The sequence below is a fragment of the Prionailurus viverrinus genome, chromosome A3 (genome assembly GCF_022837055.1).
Source record: "Prionailurus viverrinus isolate Anna chromosome A3, UM_Priviv_1.0, whole genome shotgun sequence".
Lineage (NCBI taxonomy): Eukaryota > Metazoa > Chordata > Mammalia > Carnivora > Felidae > Prionailurus > Prionailurus viverrinus.
Window position 1 is genome coordinate 61,608,801 of NC_062563.1, and position 27,368 is coordinate 61,636,168.

At 36.5% G+C, this 27,368-nt stretch overlaps 1 protein-coding gene across 5 annotated transcripts in view; it reads left to right on the forward strand.

Moving 5' to 3' along the window:
- MGAT4A (alpha-1,3-mannosyl-glycoprotein 4-beta-N-acetylglucosaminyltransferase A) overlaps positions 1 to 27,368 on the forward strand; it is a 116,687-nt gene extending 89,319 nt beyond the window's left edge. For all 5 annotated transcript variants that reach the window (XM_047851277.1, XM_047851279.1, XM_047851278.1 and 2 more), the window contains exons 7-16: positions 22 to 135; positions 1,748 to 1,823; positions 10,702 to 10,816; positions 11,888 to 12,018; positions 14,907 to 15,014; positions 15,138 to 15,331; positions 19,730 to 19,808; positions 20,425 to 20,491; positions 27,033 to 27,145; positions 27,253 to 27,368. In XM_047851277.1, coding sequence (XP_047707233.1) covers positions 22 to 135; positions 1,748 to 1,823; positions 10,702 to 10,816; positions 11,888 to 12,018; positions 14,907 to 15,014; positions 15,138 to 15,331; positions 19,730 to 19,808; positions 20,425 to 20,491; positions 27,033 to 27,145; positions 27,253 to 27,279 — 1,024 coding nt within the window. In that variant the 3' untranslated portion in view covers positions 27,280 to 27,368. The remainder of the gene's footprint in view (positions 1 to 21; positions 136 to 1,747; positions 1,824 to 10,701; positions 10,817 to 11,887; positions 12,019 to 14,906; positions 15,015 to 15,137; positions 15,332 to 19,729; positions 19,809 to 20,424; positions 20,492 to 27,032; positions 27,146 to 27,252) is intronic.

Sequence of the window (27,368 nt, forward strand, 5' to 3'; positions counted from 1 at the left end):
AGCTATCCTTTCTCATGGTAGATTTTCTAAAGAAATCAGTTCTGGTTTGGTGGAAATAATATCACCTCCTGAAAGCTATTATCCTGACCTGACAAACTTAAAGGAGACATTTGGAGACTCTAAAGAAAGAGTAAGGTGAGCCTGTGTTAAGATCCCCCACCCTTGTGAGTATGATACATAATAAATGTAATCCTTATTTATTGAAATGTACCACATTTTAGGGTTGAGCTAATTTGTGAGAGCTAATGAATTTTGGTTATTTTATTGGAAATTCTGATGACAGGTTGAATTTGGTATGCTCAATAACTTGTATAACTGCTTTTCTGTGGTATAACTTTTCTTAAGAGTATTTTCAATACAATTCAGAAGCTAGTTCATATAGAAATCAAATGTTTGTATGCAAAATAAATGAGAACTGATGCAATGAAAGTGATAAAAACAATAATACTGTTCTGCAGAATTATATTGTAATAAATGTATTTAGTCAACTGGATTTATTTGTCTCTGACTCTCTCAAATTGAAGGACTTAAAACTTTCAGTGTGTTGTTATTAAAAACATTGTAATCTAAGAGACATTGACATTAGTTTTCTATAGTCAGAAAAAAAGGAAAAATACAGTTTTGGGAAGAGACTTACTGTGTTTCTTGAGTGAATTTTTCTGAAAGATACGTCCACATAGTTGGTTGTCTCTCAATAAATATAATTTTAGTTTTAAAAAATTTAGGGTTGAATTTGGTAAAAAATTTTAAGTCATCTCATTAAATTCAAAACAGTTTATAAAGTATATTCTGGAGAAGTTTACTTATTATTTAAACCTTTTATTTTTTTTAACTAGCTTTTACAACCACTTTTCTTATTCAACATTAGTCTGTTTCTGCAGGCTACCAGGAATTCACTGAAAGGACTTAATATTGTAAAACCTAATACGTTTTGGGGTTTTTAAGCATTCAGTACAGTATTTATTAATTTCCACCTGTATGCAAAGCACAGCCCTGGTCACCAAAGCAGTGATCCCCAAAGTATAATTTTTGAAGCACCAAGTTCCAGAGACATTAAAATGTTAAATTTGAAAAAAGGTCCTATGGTCAAAAAAGTTTGGAAAATATTGGACTAAAAAGTTTTTTTCTTTTTTAAGTTTATTTATTTTGAGAGAGAGAGAGAGTGCCAACACCAGTGGGGGAGGGGCAGAGAGAGAGGGAGAGAGAAAGGATACTAAGCAGGCTCCATGCTATCAGCACAGAGCCCAATGCAGGGCTCAAACTTATGAACCTCACAGTTCATGACCCAAGCCTAAGTCAAGAGTCAGACATTTAACTGACTGAGCTACCCGGGCGCCCCAAAAGTTTTTCCCAACAAATGTATTGACTATTTCAATGCCTCTAATATATTAATATGTCTCCAGAAGGAGAATATATGTGCTTCCCAAATTTACTTGACACTTGACTTCATTTTTCCTCAGGATGTCTTGAGGATTAGTGTTTTGGGGAATATGTTTTGATAAAGGCTTCATTAGAGAAAAGTGAAGTCTCTTTCATGATCCTCTACATGTGTATGTATGTGTGTGCCTGTATCTGTGTATCTATAGGTAGATAATTTGCATACATGTATATTATATACTGTGTATATACATGTGTGTATTATAAAATATCACAACATACAATATGTACTCTAAAATATTTACACCTAATCTTATTTTGCTAAATTTGAGTCTGATTCCTAACTTATTTTTGAAAAAATTTTTTTCAGATGGAGAACAAAGCAAAACCTGGATTATTGTTTTCTAATGATGTATGCTCAGGAAAAGGGAATATATTACATTCAGGTAAGTGTGATTTTTGTTTTCCTTTCATGTTTTTCACACTTTTGAAGAAGTAGTATCAAGAGTATATGTTCATTGAAACAGGAAGTTTGGAAAGTGTAAACCCTCTAAGATGTATATGTTGATAATAATATATCAGAAAGCAGAAAGGTCTGTCATAGTCACTGATAATGTGGGCTGTGCATTTCCATTCTCCAGTTTAGCCCAACACTAGCTTTCCAGATAACGGTGTGACAGTGGGTGCATCACTCACCTCCTCTTCTCTCATCCCGCCATCTCTGCTCTCATTCTCCCTCTCTCTACTGTTAAAAAGAACTAAGGTTTAGTTACTTGGCAAAATTTAAAGAAGGATTTTTTTACAGGTTTTTTTTTTTTTTGGTGGTCTTACAGTAGGATAGGTTTTGTTTTTGTTTTTGTTGTTTTGTTTTTTGCATGCTACAGTACATTTACATTTATATTGAAGATAAGAATAAGTTTGTTATGATGTGGGTTTTAAGTTAGCCAGATAGGCAACAACTTAAATAATTCTAGGAAGCTCTTATTTCTTCTAAATCTCCTTCTCCTTAGTGACATTACAATTGGAATTTCATTTCTTTAACCAAAGGTCTTTATTCCTTGTTCATATGCAGATACTGCACGCTATGCCTGTCATTTTTTTTTTTAGTTAAAAAGTTTATTAGATATTTCCCTGGAAGTATACTTTGATTGATGGGAGTGGTAAAAAAGGGGCTCTGGGTCCCTTAATCAGAAAGGAAATAAATGGTTTGCAACTGCTGGCATAGGTTTGGGAGGGAAGGAAAGAAGGAAAAGCCTCCTATCACCTGGGAAAGCCGACTTACTGAGGACAGACTTTGTCTCCTTTGACATTTTATCTTGGGCCACCTGTGTTCAAATGTGCATGATGAACCTTTTTCCTTGGTTATCAGGCTGGGAAATGTAAATGATGATAGGGTCAGAATATGGCATTGTATGTAACAGTATACAAGAGTTATGAGTGTAAAAACATGGTATCCTAAAATTAGTACATTTCCTTTAAATGTCTTAGAGAAGTCTTTAATTTCAAAATAATAACTTCAAAACATTTTATTAAACATGTCTCCTGTTATTGTAGTGGAAGCTTGCTGTTTGTTCTAGGGCCAATATATATTTACACTATGACCAAGAACTTTGTAGAGAGAACTTTAAAACGTGTAGTTATATTGCTTTTAAATTTTATTTTAAATTTCTCTCTAAGGAAAGAATGGAATCTTAAAGCTTTTTTTTTTTGGTGTGGAGTATAGTAAAAGTAAGCATTTAGGAAATTAAGGAAAGGATGTTGTTAAGAAAGAGGATAAGGAAAACTTTAAGCAGGGCATGTATATATGGTGTTATAACAACAGTAGCTGTGAACTAACATTTATTGCACACTTACACCATGTGTCATGCATTGTTCTTTACAACTTAGACTTTACACATATTAACTCATTTAATACAACTCTTTTTCACAAGAGCAAGATCATACTGTACATACTGTCTTGTAATCTGTTTTACTGTCGTTTAACATATTATAGATATCTTTACATGCCAGTAATTACAGACTGGAATAATTTTTAATCTCATTGAAATATCATTATTCAGATATCATAATGACCTTACTGTTGGTCATTTAGATTGTTCCTAACGTTTCAGTTGTGTCACAGATGAATCCAGTGAACATTCTGGAAATTACCCAATTTTCCCAAAAATCATGCCTCCAAAAAGAGGGAATAGCTTTACATTGAATTCTTGACATAATTTCATTTTACATAGAATTCTCTCAGTGAGTTCATTATAATTTGCAAAATATTGGTGGGAAGGGGCACCTGGGTAAGTCGGTTAAGCATCTGACTCTTAGTTTCAGCTCAGATCATGATCTCATGGTTTGTGAGTTGGAGCCGTGCTGACAGTGCTGAGCCTGCTTGGGATTCTCTCTCCTCCTCCCCCTCTTCCCCTCCCCTGTGCATGCAGGCACATTCTCCCTTTCCCTCTCTCCCAAAATAAGTAAAATAAGCTTAAAGAAAAAAAAGTACTGGTGGGGAAAACACATTAGCCTGAAAAGTCCTCAGTTTAATACTAGTTTTGAATGTTTGTGAAGGATAGAAATCACCTGGCAAAATTGGAGAAAAATTAATGTGGGGAAGGAAAGACATTCAATCCAGACTTGATAATTATCCTAGGTGTGTGACTTCATGAAATGTATTTATTTATTTTTTATTCTTTTTTTTTAAATATGAAATTTATGTCAAATTGGTTTCCATACAACACCCAGTGCTCATCCAACAGGTGCCCTCCTCAATACACATCACACACCCTCCACTCCCTCCCACCCCCCATCAACCCTCAGTTCTCAGTTTTTAAGAGTCTCTTATGTTTTGGCTCCCTCCCTCTCTAACCTTTTTTTTTTTTCCTTCCCCTCCCCCATGGTCTTCTGTTAAGTTTCTCAGGATCCACGTAAGAGTGAAAACATATGGTATCTGTCTTTCTCTGTATGACTTATTTCACTTACCATAACACTCTCCAGTTCTATCCACATTGCTACAAAAGGCCATATTTCATTCTTTCTCATTGCCACGTAGTATTCCATTGTGTATATAAACCATAATTTCTTTATCCATTCATCAGTTGATGGACATTTAGGCTCTTTCCATAATTTGGCTATTGTTGAAAGTGCTGCTATAAACATTGGGGTACAAGTGCCCCTATGCATCAACACTCCTGTATCCCTTGGGTAAATTCGTAGCAGTGCTAGATGTGTGACTTAATAGTTGCATATGTTGGAGTATGTCCTACCCAGGTTTTTGAGAGAGTGCTTTTAAAAAAGGCAGTAGGGCACCTGGGTGGCTCAGTTGGTTAAGCATCTGACTCCCACTCAGGTCATGATCTTGCAGTTGGTGAGTTTGAGCCCAATGTTGGGCTCGCTGCTGAAAGTATGGAGCCTGCTTCAGATCCTCTGTCCCCCTGTCTCTCTGCTCCCCCCTCACATGCTGTATCTCTCTCTCAAAAATAAATAAATATTTGGAAAAAATAAATAAATAAATAAATAAATAAATAAGTAAGTAAGTAAGTAAGTAAGTAAGTAAGTAAGTAAGTAAGGCAAAAGAACCAGAGGTTACTCTGTGGTCATCACAGGCATACTCCTAAAGGTGGAAAAAATGTCACCCGTGCTAATGTTACGTTTTGGCTTGAAATGAAGTTTCATGTGACAGAATCATACACTTTCATAAAGTCTTGTATCACAGATGACTTGGAATTGAAGACCATGTCTTCTGGAACACTTGTTGGGTGATTCAGGTACTTCCGAGATGGCGCTGAGTAATTCCTGCTGTATCACGTAACAAGGCACATTATGTCTGGTTGCCCCACTTGTATTGATGCTGACACTAATCAGTGGGCTTGGTGGTGTCAGCCTCATCTGTCTTTATAAAGCTTCCCGGCAGCCACTCCTCTGATTTCCACATTCTTTGATTATTTTTCCCCAGATCAGTTGTTTCATTAGAGGTGCCGAGTGATAATTTTCTAATTGTGTAATTTGTAATGTTCTTATAAGTTGAGTTCATCTGTAAAGAACTTTTCCTCAACTCTTTGGTTACCTTGAAAAATAGTTCACAAAGGAAAGGCAGAATAAATGCCTATTCTTTCTCTTCATTAAATTTCAAAGGTGGTATCCTAGAAATCACCAGTGGTGGTCATTTAAAAAATATTGTTATGAACGCATGGATTTTTAAGTATATTTGATTTCCCTTAGACCTTGCAGTCACTATTCATATTGAGGCTTACATTGGTACATCATAAGCTGGTGGGAATCTCTTCAAATTGGCTCTTGTAGTCCTTCAATGTAAGTCTAGTAATCTTAGATCATTTCTTTGCTGACTGGCACAAGATTTGCACATTTTCTATGGGAGATCTAGAATCAGCCATTTCGCTAAGGAGCTCTTTTCCATTTAGAAGCAAATAGTATTTAGGACCCCAATTCAGGTGCTCGAGATGCTTATTGCTATTATGGTGTCTTTGCTTCCAGGCTAAACTTTTAGCAAGGGAAAGAGTATTTTATTTTTCAGGAGAAAAATCTACAAGCTCATATTAGTATTCCCAAATCAAATGAAGATTTGGGGGTTTTTACTTGACTTTTTTGAATTTATACATGTATTTCTTTTACATTGAAAGTCTTGGTTTTTTAATCACATTATCCTAGTAATATTATTCTACAGTATAGCTGAAATACTTACAAAATAATGATACCATTGTCACTACTATTAGACTGATGAATGCAATTTAAATTTTCTTTGTGCTTCCCCCCTCCTTAGAATATATACCAATATGGATATATTGTCAAAATACTATGTTTTGAAGTAACTGGAAATAATTCTTTATACTGTATGATCATGCTGCCAAATTGATATGAAATTTGGTTTGTTTCATTTTGGATTCAGTTTTTAGCATTTTTTATCCTTTTTAGTTGTAAAAAAAATTTTCCAAAATCATAACTTATATAAGATACACAGAAGTCTCACTTTATTTATTAATTTAATTTAATTTAATTTAATTTTACTTTACTTTTGTTTTATTTATTTTATTTTATTCTATTCTATTCTATTCTATTCTATTTATTTTGAGAGAGAAAGAGAGGAGCATGAGTTGGGGAGGGACAGAGAGAGAGAATCCCAAGCAGGCTCCACACTGTCAGTGCAGAGCCTTGAACTTACGAACTGTGAGATCATGACCTGAGCCGAGACCAAGAGTTGGATGCTTAACCAGCTGAGCCACCCAGGTGCCCCAGAAGTCTCACTTTTATCCCTGTTTCCTCCCTCTCCCATGGGTAACCACCATTAATTTTTTATTTCTTTTTATACTTTTAAAATTTTTAAGCAAAAATATTTTTTTTTCTGATACTGCATTTGCATACTATAAAAACAATATTTTGCATCTTGTTTTTTAGCCTCCCTCTGTAAACTAGTGATCACTAATGAGATGTAAGATTTTATTTATTTTCTTAAATTTTTGTTTATTTTGAGAGAGAGAGTGAGTGGGGGAGAGGCAGAGAGAGAGCAAGAGAATCAGAAGAAGGCTCCATTCTATGAGTGCAGAGCCTGATGCAGGGCTCAAACTCACAAACTGTGAGATCATGACCTGAGCTGAAGTCCAAAACTTAACCAGCTGAGCCCCCCAGGCTCCCTGAGATGTAAGATTTTTTAAAGAATGGCTCTTGCCATGACAAAACACTGATGTCAGAGAAGTACATATGTTCACTAAAAAACCTGTACATAAAGGCTTATAGCAGCTTTTTTCATAATAGCCCAAATCTAGAAACAACCCATATGTTCTTCAGCCGGTGAATGTTACACAAACTGTGTCACATCTATACCAAAGAATACTAAATAATGAAAAGAAACAAACTATTGATACACAGCACATCTAGGATCTCAGGTAATTGTGGGCACTTTAAAATTGAATCTTAAAAAGTTGCATACTGTATGATTCCATTCATTGGCATTCTTGCAATGACAAAGTTGTAGAGATGGAGAACAGACTATTGGTTACCAGATGCTGGAAGTGGGGAAGGAAGGAGGTGGCTGTGAATATAAAGGGTAGCGATAGCACAAGAATCCTCGCGATGGAACTGTCTCCCAAAAACTACATGGAACTAAATACATACACGAATACATACACAAACCTGAATGCATGTAAAACTGGTGAAATTTAATAAGGTCATCAAATTGCATCAGAGTCAGTTTATTGAGAGAGAGAGAATCCCAAGCAGGCTTGACCTGAGCTGAAACCAAGAGTCCAATGCTTAACCAACTGAACTACCCAGGTACTCCAAGTTTTTTTTATTTTTTTAAAAATTTTTTTAATGTTTATTTATTTTTGAGAGACAGAGTGTGAATGAAGGAGGGACAGAGAGAGAAAGAGACACAGAATCTGAAGCAGGCTCCAGGCCCTGAGCTGTCAGCCCAGAGCCTGACATGGGACTAGAACTCATGAACAGTGAGATCATGACCTGAGCTAAAGTCAGACACTTAACCAACTGAGCCATCCAGGTGCCCTTCCAAGAAGTTTTTTTTTAAAGTGAAGTTGCTTATATATAGAAATATATTGCATTTCTATACACTAATAACAAAGTAGCAGGAAGAGAAATTAAGAAAACAATCCTGTTGAGAGTTGCACCAAAAAGAATAAAATACCTAAGAATAAACTTTAACCAAGGAGGTGAAAGACCTGTACTCTGAAAACTACAGGACAGTGATAAAAGAAATTAAAGATAATACAAACAAACAGATATTCCATGTTCATGGAATGGAAGAATTAATATTGTTAAAATGTCCATACAACCTAAGCAATCTACAGATTCAGTGCAATCCTTATCAAAATACCAACAGCATTTTTCTCAGAACTAGAACAAATAATACTGAAATTTATATGGAACCACAAAATACCCTGAAAAGCCAAAGCAATCTGAAGAAAGAAGAACAAATCCGGAGGTAACACAATCCTAGATTTTAAAATATACTACAAAGCTATAGTAATCAAAACAGCATGGTATAAGCCCCGAAATAGACACATAGATCAATGGAACAGAATAGAGAACCCAGAAATAAAAGCGAAGTTGTTTGATGTGAGAATGGAACAAAACAGTTTTCCTAATTTAATGTAAAAATGTAAATTTATGGGGGCGCCTGGGTGGCTCAGTTGGCTAAGCGTCCAACTTCAGCTCAGGTCATGATCTCACAGTTTGTGAGTTCGAGCCCCACCTCGGGCTCTGTGGCGACAGCTCAGAGCCTGAAGCCTGCTTTGGATTCTGTGTCTTATTCTCTCTCTGCCCCTCCTCACTTGTGCTTTGTCTCTCTCCGTCTCTCAAAAATAAATAAACGTAAAAAAAATTTTTTTTTTCAACATTTATTTATTTTTGGGACAGAGGGAGACAGAGCATGAACGGGGGAGGGGCAGAGAGAGAGGGAGACACAGAATCGGAAACAGGCTGCAGGCTCCGAGCCATCAGCCCAGAGCCTGACCTGGGGCTCGAACTCACGGACCGCGAGATCGTGACCTGGCTGAAGTCGGACGCTTAACCGACTGCGCCACCCAGGCGCCCCAAAAAAATTTTTTTTAAATGTGAATTTGTGTATGGTAACCAAAATTAGTGTATTGAATTTCAAATAGGCATTTGACTGTTTCATCAACATCTCTGTGCATTTAAATAGCTTGTTTTTGAATTTACTTATTAGAATAATTTGGAATTGCCTGATGTTAGGGATCATCTTTCCTTGGGGTATAGATAGTATTTAGATGTGAGTGTAGGCACCTCTTTTTTTCAGAAAGCAAGGTTAGGTGCCAGTATAGCTCTGTGCTTTGTCTGGTTTTCCCTCCAGCTTCCCTGAAGCATAAAACATGCCTTGCCTGTTCACTGATGTATTATTCCCTGGGTTTAGTATCGTGTCTGGAACACAATAGAAGCTCAATAAATATTTGGTGAGTCATTATCATGTCTTTCCAAATACTCCTACTGTTTCTTCACAGATAGGAAGAAGAAAGCTTGTAGGACTTAAATACCTGAAAAATATAAATACTAAAATAAGTGAAAATTGCTTGGCAGGTAACTGGAAGTGATAATGTGACATTAAGAAAAGGAAAAAAAAATTTTCAAGGTCATTAAAATCATCTTGTGACTTAAAATTTTTATGAGAGGAGATTCTGGGGAGGAAGTCTTTGCATATGCTTGTGATTCTTGATCCTTTGTCAACTCCCAGTTGAATTGGTAAAAATCCCAAGTGTGAATAACACATGGGCCAACTGTGTGGAATTAACTGGCACTCTGAATTGCTACAGCTTCTTAAGTATTTTGAAAATAACTTTTAAAATACAAAAAGTGAGGGGCACCTGGGTAGCTGGTCAGTTAAGCGTCCAACTCTGGATTTTGGCTCAGTTCATGATCTAACGGTTTGTGGGATTGAGCCCCAAGCTGTTAGTGAAGAGCCTGTTTGAGATTCTCTCTCCCTCTCTCTCTCTGCTCCTACCCCACTTGTATGTTCTTTCTCTCTCTGTCTCTCAAAATAAATAAATAAACATTAAAAAAATACAAGAAGCGAGCTTTCAGGAATCTATCCTACAGAAATGAAAAGCAGTAATATGTAAATATAAGCAAATTTATTACATCATTGTTTGCATTGGCAAAAAAATGAGAAATAAGCTAGATGTGTGTCTATGATCAGGAAAGAGTTGAATGAATTGTTTCACATTGATAACATGGAATATTATGCACTTAGTAAATATCAACCTGGAAAGATATTCATGATATATTAAGAGACAAAAGACAGTTTGATGATATGATCCCTTATTATAAAAACGTACATGTGGATGGGCAAGTGCATGTGGACCTTTTTGTGCTGTGTGTCCATATAAGAGGTAGCAAATAGATGCACACCCAACTTTTAACATTGGTTACCTCAACTAGCAGGGTGGAGGGCAGAGAAGGAAAGCTGCTGGCTTTTTCTTTGACCTCGAACAAGTATTACATAAAATTAAAAAAAAAAATTAAAGGCTCACAAAAATTCTTCTCCTTTGAAAAGTAAAAAAGGATAGTGTGAAGTCATGTTGGGTGCTCAGAAAGGACCAGAAAAGAGTAATTCGTGGAGTGGTGCTGTGATCTCCCATAGTAACGGAGTGGTTTAGGTGACTTTCTATGTGTGCCTCTTCCATTTTATTTTCCTCGTTTTCTTTTAATAAAATTTATTTTTATATTTTCATCATTTTTGACCATTGTTTTCTTGATTTGTGTTTAAAAGTATGCTTGAGTTTTCTTATAATAAAGAATGTCCTTTAAACCTTTCCATCTCTTTGATTTATTAATCTGATCAACTTTCTTTAGCTTGAAGATGATATTATTGTCAAACAGAATTACTTTAACACTATAAAAAATTTTGCACTTCAACTTTCTTCTGAGGAATGGATGATACTAGAATTCTCCCAGCTGGGCTTCATTGGTAAGAAAAGTGTCAGATTTATCTACTTTTCAGAAATAACTGTGACTTTTGTAATGGTAAACTAATTTCTTTTACCTTCAAACTGTCTTTTTTTCTCTGGAAATAGATTGCTTTTGAGGAAATTTAATTTAGGTAAACTTCCATGTATAAAGTGATGAAAATCAACCCAAAATAGTATTTGGGTACTTTTAAGGTTGTAATATTTGCTGTGGAGTTCTCCAGGCAGCCCTTCTGGCTTCTTGTGTACACACGTAAAGCCAGCCATGGTCCTGAGCATGTCTGATTTCTTCTCTGACACCTCCAGCTCCCTGTTTATGGCCCAGTGCTTTTGCAGCATTGGGGTTCTTTTAAAAAGAATGCCACACTAAATGTTTTCTAGTATGAATACCTAGTATTTGATGTAGTACTTGACAGTGATTCATTCATAATTATTTGTTACTTTCATAGACAAGGTTCTCATTGAAAAATTTTTTCTCACTAAAGTTCATAAATTATACAATTAAAATATATTTAAAGTTGAAGAATTTCAGGAAGTTTACAGGTTTTAAGAAACAGGATAAAATTTCACTTCTTGTAGTACTTTAAATATTAGAGGCTAGGCCTTTGACCTTGTTGATCATTTATGTCAAAACTTAAGAGTCAGAAACATCTTTGTGAAGGTTTCAGTGAAGGCAGAATTGGAATGCCTTGTTTTTTGCATTTATTTATTAGGTTAAATGTTTTGTTTGTTTGTTTTTTACCTAAACCTAAAAGATCCTAAAGTTCCTTTTTTTCTAATGGGAAGAATGTTAATAAGACACAAAGGAAAAATCTCTGACTTGCTTCTTGAGCCAGTAGTTGTATGATAGATTTTGTGATGGAGAAAGTCAGGAGTTTCGTAGTTGTGTGACAACCCAGAAATGTTTAGCTAAAGCAAGTTTGTTTGCTTTTGATAAGACAAGTAGTGAAATTATTCAGAATGATTTGTATTTGAGAGCACAAGCTTTATTTGTTGTATAGATTTCATTTATTTAAGCCATTTTGTTGCTTGGTTTCTTTATGAAAGCTATTGACTGAGAATGTTTTTTTCAGGTAAAATGTTTCAAGCACCAGACCTCACTCTGATTGTGGAATTCATATTTATGTTCTACAAGGAGAAACCCATTGATTGGCTCTTGGACCATATACTCTGGGTGAAAGTCTGCAACCCTGAGAAAGATGCAGTAAGTTAATTTCTTATGAGGGTGGATGTAGGAGTGCTGACCACACGGCCTCCATCTTTGGCCCATCATTGTGTTCACGTTCACTCTATCACCTCTCTTGGGGCTACATGTTCAAGGCCCCATGGTGATTAATATACATAGGTTAGAAGTGCCGGCTAAGGCTGGGCTGACGAGAGGCTTGTTTTGGCTTCACATGTATCTCTTAGAGATAATACAGTCTTTCCCCTTCCTCATGCACAGGTACCACATGAGGCACAGGTACCTCATGCATAGGTACCACAAGATCTACTTAAAGGTGAGCTGTCAATTAGTGCATGTACACCCGTTGACCTCCCTACATGGCCCTTGCTCACTCCAATGTGTCCTCTCACAGTAAAATCTGTGGACTAAGGTCCAGACTTTGCAGAGAAAAACTGCACAGTTGGATCATCATCCCAGTCAGTTCCTCCCCGACGTCAGTTACCTTGAATAAAATTCTGTGCTTTCTCAGTTCGAGGGACACTTTACTGTCCCTCTCCTGCCTTCTAACCGTGGAAGAGTCTTCTGTATCCCGTGAAAGGGACTTTCAGGGAGCCAGAATTTATAAATGAACAGTTAAAGAGCTGAATGAAGTGTTTTCACTTAACATTTGAAGTGCTTGCTTGCTTTCTTGAACTGACAAAAAGTTCCTAAATTAGAGGGATTTTTAAATAACAGTGGAAAACCCTGGAAATCAGTGAAGTCCACCCTTCTTTAAATTGCTGATAAATGTTAGTAAGTGTCTTTAGGCTTTGTTATTTGGTTACTGTTGGCTATAGATGTTCTCATAGCTGTCCCAGGGGTATTGTTTCAGCTTTCTTCATACTCTCTGTCATTGTTCCTTTTTCAAACGCTTGGGGGACAGTATCAGACCCCAATACATCTATAAATAAGGAATAAAATAGAAGTAATATTTTATACCAAAAAAATAGCAAGGAAAAAAAATTACCTTTTAGTGTATTACTTGCAAGAAACCAGTGTTCATATTAATATGCTGACCTTTGGGATTATGGTAGGTAAGTAACTGAACGATTTTTGCTTTGATTATTCAAATATGTTATTTCCATAGAGATCTTATTGTAAAAAGTAATTAGATACGTTTTCTTTGTCCAATTTGAATTGTACCACTGGAAAAAAAAATAAATATTTATTTGCTGTAATCATAAATGTGAATACACATTCTCAGAAATAAGTCAATTTTGACATGTAATAACAGGAAATATTTATTATGGGCATGTGTCTTCATAGGGATGACTTAGCATTCATTCTAACAAACATTTGACTTCATGACCGTATTATATTCTCTAAAATAGTTTAATCATTCTACCTGCCAGTGAGTTTTTAGGACACTGTCTTGTGTTTATAAGCCATTCTCTCTCTCTGTCTCTCTCTCTGTCTCTGTCTCTCTCTCTCTCTCTCTTTTAATCACTTTTTTAGAGCAAATCATAGAGTATAGCCAAATAGCAAAGTATCTGCTTTCCAACAGTGATTACATATAAATTGATTTGAACAATTTGTTTTTATGATGTAAGTCCTGACCTGTATTTTCTTTGTACTTCACAGGAATTTGTATTGTAGGGCACAAATAAAATCATATGATCTTTATACTTCTGCAATATACTTGCATTTAATTGGTCCTGTGCAGTTTTATCTAATATATGGTTGGGTTCTAAAATGAGCCTGTGAGGTGAAAATCTCCAATAGTAAAAATTAAAATCATCTATAAATTTTAGCACACAGCCCTGTGGAGAATTTTATCTATTCTGTCACTCCTTCTTAGGCCATGTTTTTCTGTGGCCCATAATTCTTCAGTTGCTTCCTCTAGAATGTCAGGGAAACTGTCACCGCAAACTTGCTGGCCTCCAGCACAATATCTCTCTGACAGTGGTTTGGGAAACCCCACAGAGCATTCACACATTCTTTCACAGGCACTTTGTTCAGGCACACGTGGGCTCAGTCTCAGGCACTGTTCTTTTCTTCTTCCTCTCTGTCCTGCACCTTCCCTCCTTCTACCCCTTGCTCTTCTCCTATCCTCAACCCTTCCCTTTCCTTTTCACTTGAGTAGTTGAATTTTTGTAAATAAAATGTTATAGTACCTCTGTTCTAGTGTTAGTAGTAATAGTTATGAAGTAAAACCTTTTGAGAAAAATGCAGCATTTTAATACCCAGTAAATTATTACAGGCCTTTTGTCCAGCTCTTGGTTTTGGCTCAGGTCATGATCTCATGGTTTGGTGGGATTGAGCCCCATTTCAGGCTCCATACTGGCAGCACAGAGTCTGCTTAAGATTCTGTCTCTCCCCCTCTCTCTGCCCTTCCCCTGCTTGCTCTCTCTCTCTCAAAATAAATAAACTTAAAAAAAAGTCAAATCTACATTGATATATCTTGAAATATGGTTAGAATTAAATCCTTAACTCTTCTCTTAGATGTACTTATTTTAAATTTCCATATTATATCCGTTTATCAAGTAGGTAGCAAATCTATTAATATCTTAAAGAGGACCCTTAAAAAATATGACTTGGAATTATGAGATGAAGTTGGATTTTCTTTTCAATATTCCTTTTTTTATTTTTTTTTAAGTGTTAATTAGTTTTGAGAGAAAGACAGAGCGCGAGCAGGGGGAGGGGCAGAGAGAGAGACACAGAATCCGAAGCAGGCTCCAGTCTCTGAGCTGTCAGCACAGAGCCCGACACGGGGCTTGAACCCATGAACCATGAGATCATGACCTGAGCCAAAGTTGGACGCTTAACTGACTGAGCCACCCAGGCTCCTCTTTCTTTTGAATATTCTTTAAAAGGGCTTCTGGTTTTTCTGATGAGGACAAGATTTCACTTTGCATTGTGACACTTTTTTTTTTTTTTTTTTAATTTAGAAACATTGTGATAGACAGAAAGCCAATCTACGAATTCGCTTCAGACCTTCCCTTTTCCAACATGTTGGTCTGCATTCTTCTCTATCAGGAAAAATTCAGAAACTCACGGTTGGTGATTTAATTTTATTTTTCTCATGCACATACAGTTTGTTATTTAGGGTACACTTATTGTTCTTCTTAAGTATAAATAATCTATAAGTTGTTTAATAGCATACATGTCTCTCCTCCTAGGATAAAGATTACATGAAACCATTACTTCTTAAGATCCATGTAAACCCACCTGCAGAGATATCTACTTCTTTGAAGGTGTACCAAGGACATACACTGGAGAAAACTTACATGGGGGAAGATTTCTTCTGGGCTATAACCCCAATAGCCGGAGACTACATCTTATTCAAATTTGATAAGCCAGTCAATGTAGAAAGGTTGGTGACTGTTAAAAATCTCTTTGGTCTTATAGTTTTACACGTCTTAAGATGTGTGATTTATGATGGCTTTTTTGTGTGTATAATAGCTGTGAGGAGGTAGTGAGTCTCAAATGTTAGGTTATAAAGTATATTTCCTACAATTTAGTAATCAAATGGGTGTGTTGTTTTCAGATATAATATCAGCCTTTAGTGTGTTTATTAAATTCTGTTGGTATTTATGAACATTTATTTAGTATAGTTTTTTTAAATTACTTTTATGTGGAACTCTCAAAATATAAAGTTAGTTTTCATGTCCTTATTATTGGCTATCCCTTAGGATTTAACTGAGAGCTAGTCAGTTACCTAGCAGTTTGGCTGAAATGATAAATTTGACAGACTGTGACAATCCCTGGTCAGTGGTTTTACAGATGCTGGATTACTTTTAGACGACCATGGTAACCCTTTTGTGTTTTTCAGAATTTATGTTCATTTCGCAAAATTTAGGACTCTTTTCTCCCTGTTTTTTAATAGTGATGATTCCTTCTACCTCTCCTCAGCTTTGGGTGTGTTCTCTAGATAGTCTATGATACATTTAAATGTAATCCCCTAAAACTAATTCTGTAGTTATGTTACATGTTCTCACATGAGGGCCATCCAGTTTTTAGAACCCGCCAAAAATCATCTGGGATAATTCTATTTAAGGTGGTCAGAAACAGTGCATAGTTATAATGTTATTAATTTTATTTTGTTACTCTAAACTGATTCTAAAGAGGAATTTAAATGTATAAAACTGTATCTGGCAATGGACTATCACTGGGAAAATACTTCCGAGTAATTCTTCGCATTTATGAGCATATAGTATTTTTGTTGTTAGTTAATGTTCATTTTCATAGTATATAGTGTGATACTTAGTACTTTGAGGTAGTGTTTACCATACTTAAAACAGTCATAAATATCTGATGAGGTTTTAATATCTAAAATACATATAGAACTTCTATAACTCACCACCAAAACAATAAACAATTTGATGAAAAAATACATGGAGGATCTAAAGAGACATTTTCCTATTACATACAGATGATGTACGGATACCCAGCAGATGCACGTAAAGAAACTCACATCAGTAATCATCAGGGAAATGCAAGTCAAAACAATGGGATATCACCTCATACCAGTTAGAATGGCTAAAAGCAAAATGACAAGAAATAACAAGTGTTGATGAGGATGTGGAGAAAAGGGAACTCTTGTGCACTGTTGGAGGGAATGCTGACTGGTCCAGCCACTGTGGAAAACAGTATGGGGGTTACCCCCAAAATTAAAAATAGAAATACACTACGATCCAATAATGCCACTGCTGGGTATTTACCCAAAGAAAAGGAAAATGCTAACTCGAAAAGATAAATGCACCCCTCTGTTTGCAGCATTATTTACAATAGCCAAGATATGGAAACAACCCAAGTGTCCATCAGTAGACAAATGAATAAGGAAAATGTGGTGTATATATATATACACAAAAGAACATTACATACCCACATAAAGAATGAGGTCTTATTAGTGACAACATGGATGGACCTAGAGGGTTATTATGCTAAGTGAAATAAGTTAGACTGAGAAAAACAAATACCATTTAATTCTGAAGGAAACAAACAAAAACCCACAAATAAACAAAAAGAATCAGACCTTTAAATACAGAAAACAAACCAGTTGCCAGAGGAGAGAAGGTGGGGGGGATAGGCAAAATGGTGAAGGAGAGTAGGAGATACAGGCTTCTAGTTATGGAATGAATAAGTCACTGGAATAAAAGGCACAGCATTAGAAATATAGTCTGTGATACTGTAATATTGTGATATGGTGTGGTGACAAGTGGTAGCTACATTTGTGGTGAGCACAGCATAACATAGGTTGAATCACTATGTTGTACACCGGAAACTAATGTAACATTGTATTTCGACTGTACTCAAAAAATTTTGAAGCAGAGTCATCATAGAATTAGAAACAATTTTCTTTCATCTCGTAAGGAAGAGTAGTCTTAAACCATATCTGTTGGTTTGTTTTTAGCAAATTAAAATAGTGCCAGCAAAGAATCTGCTAAAGAACTCGTATGGGACATCACATTTCTTTTATTTTTTTTTAACGTTTATTTATTTTTGAGAGACAGAGAGCAAGAGAGAGAGAGCACGAAGCAGGGCAGGGGCAGAGAGAGAGGGAGACACAGAATCTGAAGCAGGCTCCAGGCTCTGAGCTGTCAGCACGGAGCCCTATGTGGAGCTCAAACCCATGAACCGCAAGATGGTGATCTGGGCCGAAGTCGGACGCTTAACCACCTCAGCCACCCAGGTGCCCCTGGAGGTCACATTTCATAACAAATATATTTTCAGTAAACCTCTGTAAAGTAATATTTACTTGCCCCTATTGAGAATACATTTATAGTAAAACGCAATTTTATTTTTAATTTTTAATGTTTATTTTTGAGAGAGAGAGAGAGAGAGAGAGACAGAATGTGAGCTGGGAAGGGACAGAGAGAGGGAGACACAGAATCTGAAGCAGGCTCCAGGCCCTGAGCTGTCAGCACAGAGCTCAACGCAGGGCTCAAACTCACAAGCCGCGAGATCATGACCTGAGCTGAAGTCGGACGCTTAACCTACTGAGCCACCCAGGTGCCCCGATAGTAAAACACAATTCTTTTAAAATCAGAGTACGTATGAATTTTCTTGGAGTTCTTGGAGAGACCCACCCTTCCTAGAATAGAGAAAAGGAATCACTTTTCAACTTGCATAATAACTTGTTTGCTGAGAAGGGGAGAAGCAGAAGTTGTATTTGTCAGTACATAAATGAAGTGTTAGGAACAGTATTTTCTGACTGTATAACATATGTTTCGATTATGTAAAAATTTTAAAATATGAAAAATGAGAAAAACACAGCCTCAGCACCACCATTGTGACCTTTTGGCACATTTTTTCTTGGTAATTCTGTGCACTTTTTACTTTGAAAACCATCATGATCTGTATATTATTTGTGTCTTATATTTGCAATTATCCTGTCATAAGTGATTCGTAAACATTTTAATGCTTGCACAGTATCCCATTGTGTGGCTGTACCATCATTTACTTCTTCTAATGTTAAACGTTGCAGATGGTATTGAGTTTTTCACCATAAGCTATCACATAGTGAACACCTCTGAATCAGTCTATCTAAACTGTAAGTTCTGCCCATCCCTCTTTTCTTAGAAGTGGCTTCCCCAGTCCCATATTGTTGTACCTATAGATGAAATAATGAGTGGCCCATAGCTATAGGAAGCAGCATTCCAAATCAAAGATGTCTTTTAAAAAAAGAGTGTCTCTTATCTGGAAATGTTGGAATTATTTTTTGTTGTAGCTTAGAGGGAGCTAATCTTAGAGGGTGCCCTACCCTGTGTAACATTTGAAAATCATGTTTCATCACAGGTGATTTTTTGCCCACAAATAACATACTATATCATAGCCAGACTATAACTGTTCCCTGCTGGGTATTTTTAATATGCAAAGCACTTTGTCAGCCTCTCATCAACTCCTTGCTATAGTCATGTGAGCTATGTAGGACTCTCTGCACTGTATAGAGGAAACTCAGGCTCAGAAAGCTAATATAACTTTCTAAAGGTGAAAATTCTATTAAGTGAGAGTCCTAGAATTTGGATCCAGGTCTTTCTGACTCTAAGTATAAACTTGTAACCATTTAACTTAGCTAAACTTAAGTTTTAGATTTAGATTTAGATTTAGATATGCTTTGTATGCCCTGTCTGGTTTTTACCACCCCCCACCCATACTTACATATCCACATTAATTTTCAGGATATCAGAACCTGAGGATTTTATTCTCATACTCAGAGAGGATTTTAGATTTATCATAGTCATTATTCAAATGTTTGTTCATACTGATAAGTGGAATTATTCAGATATTTAGAATTGGTTACTTTGCTTACAGGCTACTATTTGTATTGGATAAAGCTAGTCTTTGAACTTACCATGGATCATGGCTGTCCTGGTGAAAGTTTTCTCTGATGCAAGATACAGTAATATTATATAGGCACTGCAGCTTTGATTAATCTTCTTGAGAGGTTTATGTATGTAAAGGAGTATAAACAGCAACATAAAACTGTTCTTTAAAAAAAAAACCTGTTAAATACATTATTATGCTAAGCAATACACATGACCCTTCTAAAGAAAGGAATTAGCACATCACCGAAATGTTGAGTCTTTAAGTTTTGAAGCTTCCAGCAACTATTCGGAGTACATAATAATGTGCCCTTGCGCCAAGTTCTGGTGCTGTCAGCTTTGTGGTCAGAGTCCTGTTGATAAAGCTTACTCAGAGGTAAGAGCATCTTAAATCTTCGTAAAGTCTACTCTGACTCATATTTTTATTTTTATGTTTTTATTTTCAGTTATTTGTTCCATAGTGGCAATCAAGAACATCCAGGAGATATTCTCCTAAACACAACTGTGGAAGTTTTGCCTCTTAAGGTATGCCTCTTTTCCCCCTGATTTTTCTTAAGAACTGAGATCAGTAGTAGACTTATCTTGAGGTTATTCTTGATTAGAAGATGAGGGAAAATTTTCATGATTGTAGGACCTCAGTGGCAAGCAACATTAATATATTGTCCTTTTTGCCTTATTCATAGAAAGAGCCTTCATTTTGTTTCCTGTTGGAAAATAACTTGGACGTTCCTACCAGGAAAATAAATGAATCATCATTTTACTCTAATGTTTATATTTTGAGTCCCAAAATACCATGTGGTTTTAATGCCTGTTGATTAATACATAAAATTAATTTATTGGTCTTTAAGGAGTGCTTAGATTCTTTGGAGTTAACACAGTTCCATGTATTTTTAATAAAAAATAGTGCCCTATTAAATTGGTTTAAATTTAAAATTTAAATTTTTTAGCCACTAGTATATACAAATTCAGATAGTTAAAAGAATACTTGTATTGTTAGGCTTTTTAAAGTTCAAGACTCATGACATTTTCCCTTTTTTTAAAGATAACTGTGCCACACATGCCACTTTTCTATTAAGCTAAATTAGCTCTGTTTTAAATAGAAGTAATCATTTGTAAAATTAATGTTTTTGTTCTGTTTTAGAGTGAAGGTTTGGAAATAAGCAAAGAAACCAAAGACAAACGATTAGAAGATGGTTATTTCAGAATAGGTAATACCTCCTACTTTAAACTGGTAAATTGTTTTTGACTTGTCTGGACTTAATCCTAAAGTAATTTTAAACTCTTGTCAGATGTTAAGCAGCTTTAGGGTTACAATTACCAACGTCCTCCAAGTTGTATTCTCATGTTTTAGTACATACTTTTATTATCTTGACCCACCCAGAGTTTCCGATCAAAGGTTCATTTGCTGGTTCCTCTTTCTTTCTCCACCTGCTGTTTCATTGTTGATTCTCACTGATAATCTGTCTTCTGCTGCCTTCTGCTGCCTTCCACAGTCTCTTACTGGGTGACCTTCGCCATTTACAGGGTCTCAACAACATCCACGTGCCAGAATCTATACCTTTAGCCTCTTGCTTCCCTCCTGAACATTAGGTCTGTATTGAGATGCTTTTGGACCTGGCCACCTGGAGGTCATACAGGTGTCTACTCTGAGCATCTGTAATGTGGTCATTTCTTTTAGTCAGAGAGAACCAGGGAAAGAGAGCTGATAAGAGCCTTGCTGGGTGGGAACAATCCACAAAGACTGGCCCTACATAGGGGCCTGGATTTAATTGGATCAGAGTGTACAGCAATTTATACTTGAAGGCGTTGTTGAAAACTAAACAGTCAGCTGACAGTTAGTGGAAACCTGATGGCTGAGGGTGGGGTAGGGTGGATGGTATGGCATCATGCTAAGGGCAGTCTTGTGAAAGAAACCCAAGTTGTGAGGAGAAGAGCCTTTTTAGAGAAACACTGGAAGGAAGGAATGGACCACAGTCAGGGTGCAGCAGGAGTATGGCCACAGGGAGCCTGACCTTGGAAGTCCTGCCCAGTGCCAGAGTTTGGGAATTCTAGGCAGTCTTCAGTAATTTCCTCCTTCACTTTCCCCTTTGTTTATTTCTTTTAATGCTGACCTATCAGACCACCGGGTTAAGGACAAAAGTTAAATTTGTTGTCTGGAAAGATAATACACGCACATGTTTTAAAAAGCATAAACTTAAGTCTCCCTCCCTCTTCTTTTCCCTCCTACCCAGTACTTCCCAGAGGCAATTCTTATGATTTGTGTCCTTCCAGAAGTATTCTGTTCATAAATAAAAGTAGGAATATTTTCTTCAAAAACACACAGTAGCACACAAATAACATACATACTCTATGATCTTTGTTCGGCATCTTTTCACTGACTGAAGTACATATGTACATATGGAAGATGAACATTCTAAAAAGTTGTACTATTTCAGGTGCACAGAAGATACAAATAGTAATTGAGTGAATATCTGTGTATCTGGTTTAAGATTTGCCAATTCAGTTGTTCTTCCCTAACGTCTTTTCCCTTTCCACCAAGGGTAACTACTGTCATAAATTTGGTGGTTACCATTTGCATTTACATTTCTAGCACATATGTAGGATATATTCCTGAACAATGCACAGTGTTATTTTGCTTGTTCTTAAATCTGAGATAAATGATATCATTCTGTAGCCTGCAGTTTTCTCTCACCATCATGAGATTCATCCATGTGGGTGCGTGTATCTACGGCTCATTCATTTTCACTGCTGTGCAAATTTTCATGGATGAATATATCACTGTTCTCTTGTTTGGTTATAATGTTTGTTTCCATTTTCTTTCTTTTTTCTTTCTTTTGCTGTTATAAACAATGCTGGTTTGAACTCTTCTGCACATGTAGGGAGTTTCTCTACATTGGGAATGCAAGTAGGTCTTTAGCTGCATTATCTTCAGTTTTACTTTATTCTTTGTATTCTTTCTTCACTCTTTTAATTGGCTGCCTAGTATTCCCTTGTATTAGCATATCTTAATTGATATGGCCAGTCACCTAGCGACGAATGGTTGTTTGCAGTTTTTGCTGCGATACATATATTTTTTTTGGACATGCGAGAGTATATCTGCAGGATAAAATTGCGGGGTCAAAGTGTTTGAATGAGACCAGTTATATCGTTAGGTAATTATTTTTCTAATTAACTGAGATCATCAGATGACAGTATGATGTCTCATTAAGTGTTGTGAGTTTCAAAGTATTTTCAGCCCTAAACCCCCTGCCTAACTTAATAATTCAATAATACTTTCTTGTAGCATTGCTCCTTACCCCAGTCCAGCCCCAATATGTGTACATACTTTTATGAAATAGTGTATTAATAACTTTTTAATAAACACATTACTTTGTAAGTTGATACATTTAATATTTCTTGTACATATGAATGCATGTCTTCTCTAGTATGGTTTTCACTTTAAACGTATCTTATCTTACTAAGAGCCTAATCATTATGTTGTAAAACTCTAGAATAGACTGCTGAATAATGAGTAAATGATAGCCCATGGGCCACATCAGGCCCACTTCCTGTTTTTCCCCCCCACTTCCTGTTTTTGAATGGACCATGAGCTTAGAATGATTAACATTTTTTTATTTTTATTTTTAAATGGTTTGAAAAAATGAATTATATATTGTGGCATGTAAAACTTATAAAAATTTAAATTTCAGTGTCCATAAATAAAATTTTATTGGAACACATACATGCTTATTTATTTACATATTGTCTGTGTGCTTTCTTTAAAAATATTTTTAATGTTTATTTATTTTGAGAGAGAGAGAGAGAGAGAGAGACAGCACAAGCAGGGGAGGGGCAGAGAGTGAGGAGAGACAGATTCTCAAGCAGGCTCCATGATGTCAGCACAGAGCCTGACACACGGGGCTCAGTCTCACAATGGTGAGAACATGACCTGAGCCAAAATCAGCAATCAGATGCTTAACTGACTGAGCCACTCAGGCGCCCCTGTCTATGTGCTTTTGTGCTGCAACAGCAGAGGTGAGCAAGTAGTTCCAATAGTGATTGAGGTGGTGCACTGATTGCTTCCACCTGACGCTCAGTGCACTAAAATAGCAGTGATACATTCATAATTTGACAGTTTCTCTGTCAAATTTAATGTTTACTTTTGAGAGAGTGAGTGTGAGCCAGGGAAGGGGCAGAGAGAGAGGGAGACACAGAATCCAAAGCAGGCTCCAGGCTCTGAGCTATCAGCACAGAGCCCGATGTGGGTCTCGAATTCATGAACCATGAGACCATGACCTGAGCCAAAGTTGGATGCTTAACTGACTGAGCCACCCAGGCGCCCCATAATTTGACAGTTTCAAGTGCCCCACGCACCCACACACCACCATAGTGTGACATTTTTTAAAAAATGACCAGTACTTATCCATCATGTCAAAACAATAAAAGTGGACTTTGAATGTCAGTGCTTTTTAACAGTGTGAAATGTAATTATTTCACAAAATCAGTTGACAGATTGTTGTGGTTATTAGGCAGTGATGCAATAGCTGTGCTAGAGAATACATTACTGTTCTAAGCACTCATAGTATTCCCAACTCACAGGAATACAATGTTCAGAAAATTAGAATATTTTATTACAGCATAATTTCTTCACAAAAATAAAAAATTCAGATGAGGATATAACCAAAGTGAGTTTCAGAATGGTTTGTGTGTTAGCCAAGTAAAACCAGTTACCAATAGTGAGTTAAATCCTATTTAATTGAAATAGGCAAAGATACGTGTGTAGATCAATTAACCTTATTTAAGACCATCGAGGGGCACCTGGGTGGCTCAGTTGGTTAAGCATCTGACTTTAGCTCAGGTCATGATCTCATGGTTTGTGGGTTCGAGCCCCGTGTCGGGCTCTGCGCTGACAGCTCAGAGCCTGGAGCCTGCCTCAGATTCTGTGTCTCCCTGTCTCTCTGCTCCTCCCTGGCTCACTCCCTCTCTCTCTCCCTCCCTCTCTCTCTCTCAAAAATAAATAAACGTTAAAAAAATTTTTTTTAAGACCATCGAGCTTTTGGCAACAATTGAGTGAAGAATTGAAGACATTGGGAATGGTATTAGTCAAAAAACAAAGCATATTATTTCCTTGGGTCTTGATGAGTTGATAGATATTAACTGGTACTGCCCAGTTGTTATTTGGAGTCAATGCCAAACTTGAAGTGACTAAAGAATTGGCCTCTGAAAAGTCTGCATGGCACCAAGTATAGGCAAGAATGTTTTCAAACAAGCTGAGAAAACACAAATTGAGTACAACCTGAAGTGGAATCTGCCAGGATGTATTATAATGAACGGTGGTAAAAATATGTATGGAAAAGAAAGCTTAGTTGGGTAAATTTACGAAGCCTGTGAAAATGGAGGGTGTTTACGGGGCACCTGGGTGGCTCAGTCGGTTGAGCGTCCGACTTCGCTCAGGTCACAATCTCACAGTCCGTGAGTTCGAGCCCCGCATCAGGCTCTGTGATGACAGCTCAGAGCCTGGAGCCTGCTTCAGATTCTGTGTCTCCCTCTCTCTCTGGCCCTCCCCCCGTTCATGCTCTGTCTCTCTCTGTCTCAAAAATAAATAAATGTTAAAAAAAATTAAAAAAAAAATGTAGGGTGTTTAAAGCCTATGGTTATTTATTTTACTATTCATCAGGTATTTTACAGGAAATAATTGAATTTGCCACATATCATTTTTTTAAAGTTTATTTTGAGAGAGAGCAGGGGAGGGGTGGGGGTGGGGGGGAGAATTCCAAGCAGGCTCCATGCCGTCAGTGCAGAGCCCAGCCCAGGGTTCAAACCCATGAACCATAGGATCATGACTTGAATTGAAACCAAGAGCTAGATGCTTAACCAACTGAGCCACCCAGGTGTGCCTGTATCATTATTTTATTGAACCAGCAGCATCAGCAGTGAACACCATTCACTCTCTTGGACTTTACCATAATCAGTTCTGTGAACTTGTGTCAGAAATAGGAACTGAATAGCATGACTTGTTGTACCATATAGCAGTTCTGGGGCTTAGCACTGATCACATTTATTGTGAAAAAAGAAACCTTTTTTTTTTTTTAACCTCAACAACAAGATTGAAATTTTTCCCAGTGGCAAGAACTGCCCTCAACCACTATTCTCTCTTTGAAAATTAGTGTTTCCTGCAGGCTTGATAACGTTTCTTAATTCAACCTAAAATTATAAGACCAAATAGTACATGCAAAAAACCTTATGTTTCAGTCAAATCTCTGATGACAGTTGTTATTTGAACTATAAGTAATATCAAACTAATCAAGGAGCTTCCATCTAACTTTTGCTTGGAAGTGACTCATCTGCAATGTAGTGACACATACAAGGCAAATATCAAGGAGAAGAACCTAATGGAATTCCATAAATACCTTCCAAGTGATGAATACGCTCCATTAAAATCACGTACTTATGGACTGGTGTCAGTATTTCTCAGTATGTAGGCTGTGTGAAAGGAAATATCCAAGATAAAATACATAAAATCTCATTATAGACCCACTTTAACAGATGAACATTTGCAGTCGATTTTGATGAGGATCACTTTGAATCCCAGATAACTAAAATGTTAACCCTTGCAAAAGGAATTATGATCTCCTTAGTATACCTGCATTAGCAAAAGACAAAAGAACTCAGTGGTAGTTCTTATAATATGAATTTCATCAATAAAAACTTTGTGGAACTTTTTCTCTATATAAGTATCAACCTAATATCTTCAGTTTTCCTCCTGGCCCACAAAGCCCCAAATATTTACTATCTGCCCTTTATTATTTTTCCCCCTAATGTTTGTTTATTTTGAGAGAGAGTTGTGTGCACAGGCCAGAGAGGAGGGACAGAGAGAGAGAGAGAATCCCAAGCAGGCTCCATGCTGTCAGCACAGAGCCTGGCATGGGGCTCGATCCCACAAATTGTGAGATCATGACCTGAGCTGAAATCAAGAATCAGATGCTTAACCAACTGAGCCATCCAGGCGCCCCTGTCTGCCCTTTATAATAAGAAAAGGGTTGCCAGTTCCTGGCTTAGAGAAATGTGGCCAAGAACACACCATTTTTCTGTCACTTTTTCAACAGCTTTTTGTTGTTGTTTGAAGAATATTCCTCATAGCAAGAAAAAGTAGGTAAAGAGCATGTTAACCTTTTTATAGAACTTCTTGGTCTTATCCCTAAAGAGAGCTTTTTTAGCTTGTCATTTATAATGGATTTTTCTATTAAAACTGCCTAGAGGAGATATCACTTGTTAATTCCTTCTAAGTGTGACCTTGGAAAGAATACACAAAGATTGAACCCCTGCTCTAAGTCCACCTATTGTATGTATGTCTTAAAAGCATTGAAATTTGTTGTTCTAACGTAACCCTCAGAGGGGTCAGACTGAGTGATGGTATAGGGTATACTTCCTTACTCATAGGGTAAGGTTTGGTGAAGTCACATTTTGTTAAAAACCTGCATGTTAAAACATTTTTGATGCAAGAACAAATAAATATATACCTTCTAATTTGCAATAGGAAAAAAGCAGAGCTCTGCCTGTTTTAATAGGTTGCTTCTAATGAAAGCTTACACTACTTCATGAAAAATTTGAAAGTTGAATAAAAGTAGAAAGAAGGGGAAAAAATTCACCCAGGCCCTGTGTAAAGACATCCACTGAAAATATTTTGTTTTTCTTTCCTGCTTTAAGTCAGTGATGTCCTATGTGTGCTTGTTTCAGTCTACCCAACGTATGTTGATTTTTATTTTGAAGGAAAATTTGAGAATGGTGTTGCTGAAGGAATGGTGGATCCCAGTTTAAACCCCATTTCAGCCTTTCGACTTTCAGTCATTCAGAATTCTGCTGTTTGGGCCATTCTTAACGAGGTAAGACAATATGATAATTCAGTGAAACAGATTGTACTTTCTTTTTTACCACATTTTGATTTCATGTATAAGGCCTTTATTGTGTTTCTCATTATTTTGTATTTCAGATTCATATTAAAAAAGTCACCAACTGATCATCCGCTAAGAAACCAGTTCATTTTTTTCCTGTGAATTTGTTAATTAAAGATAGTTAAGCATGTATCTTTTTTTTTTTTTTTTACTT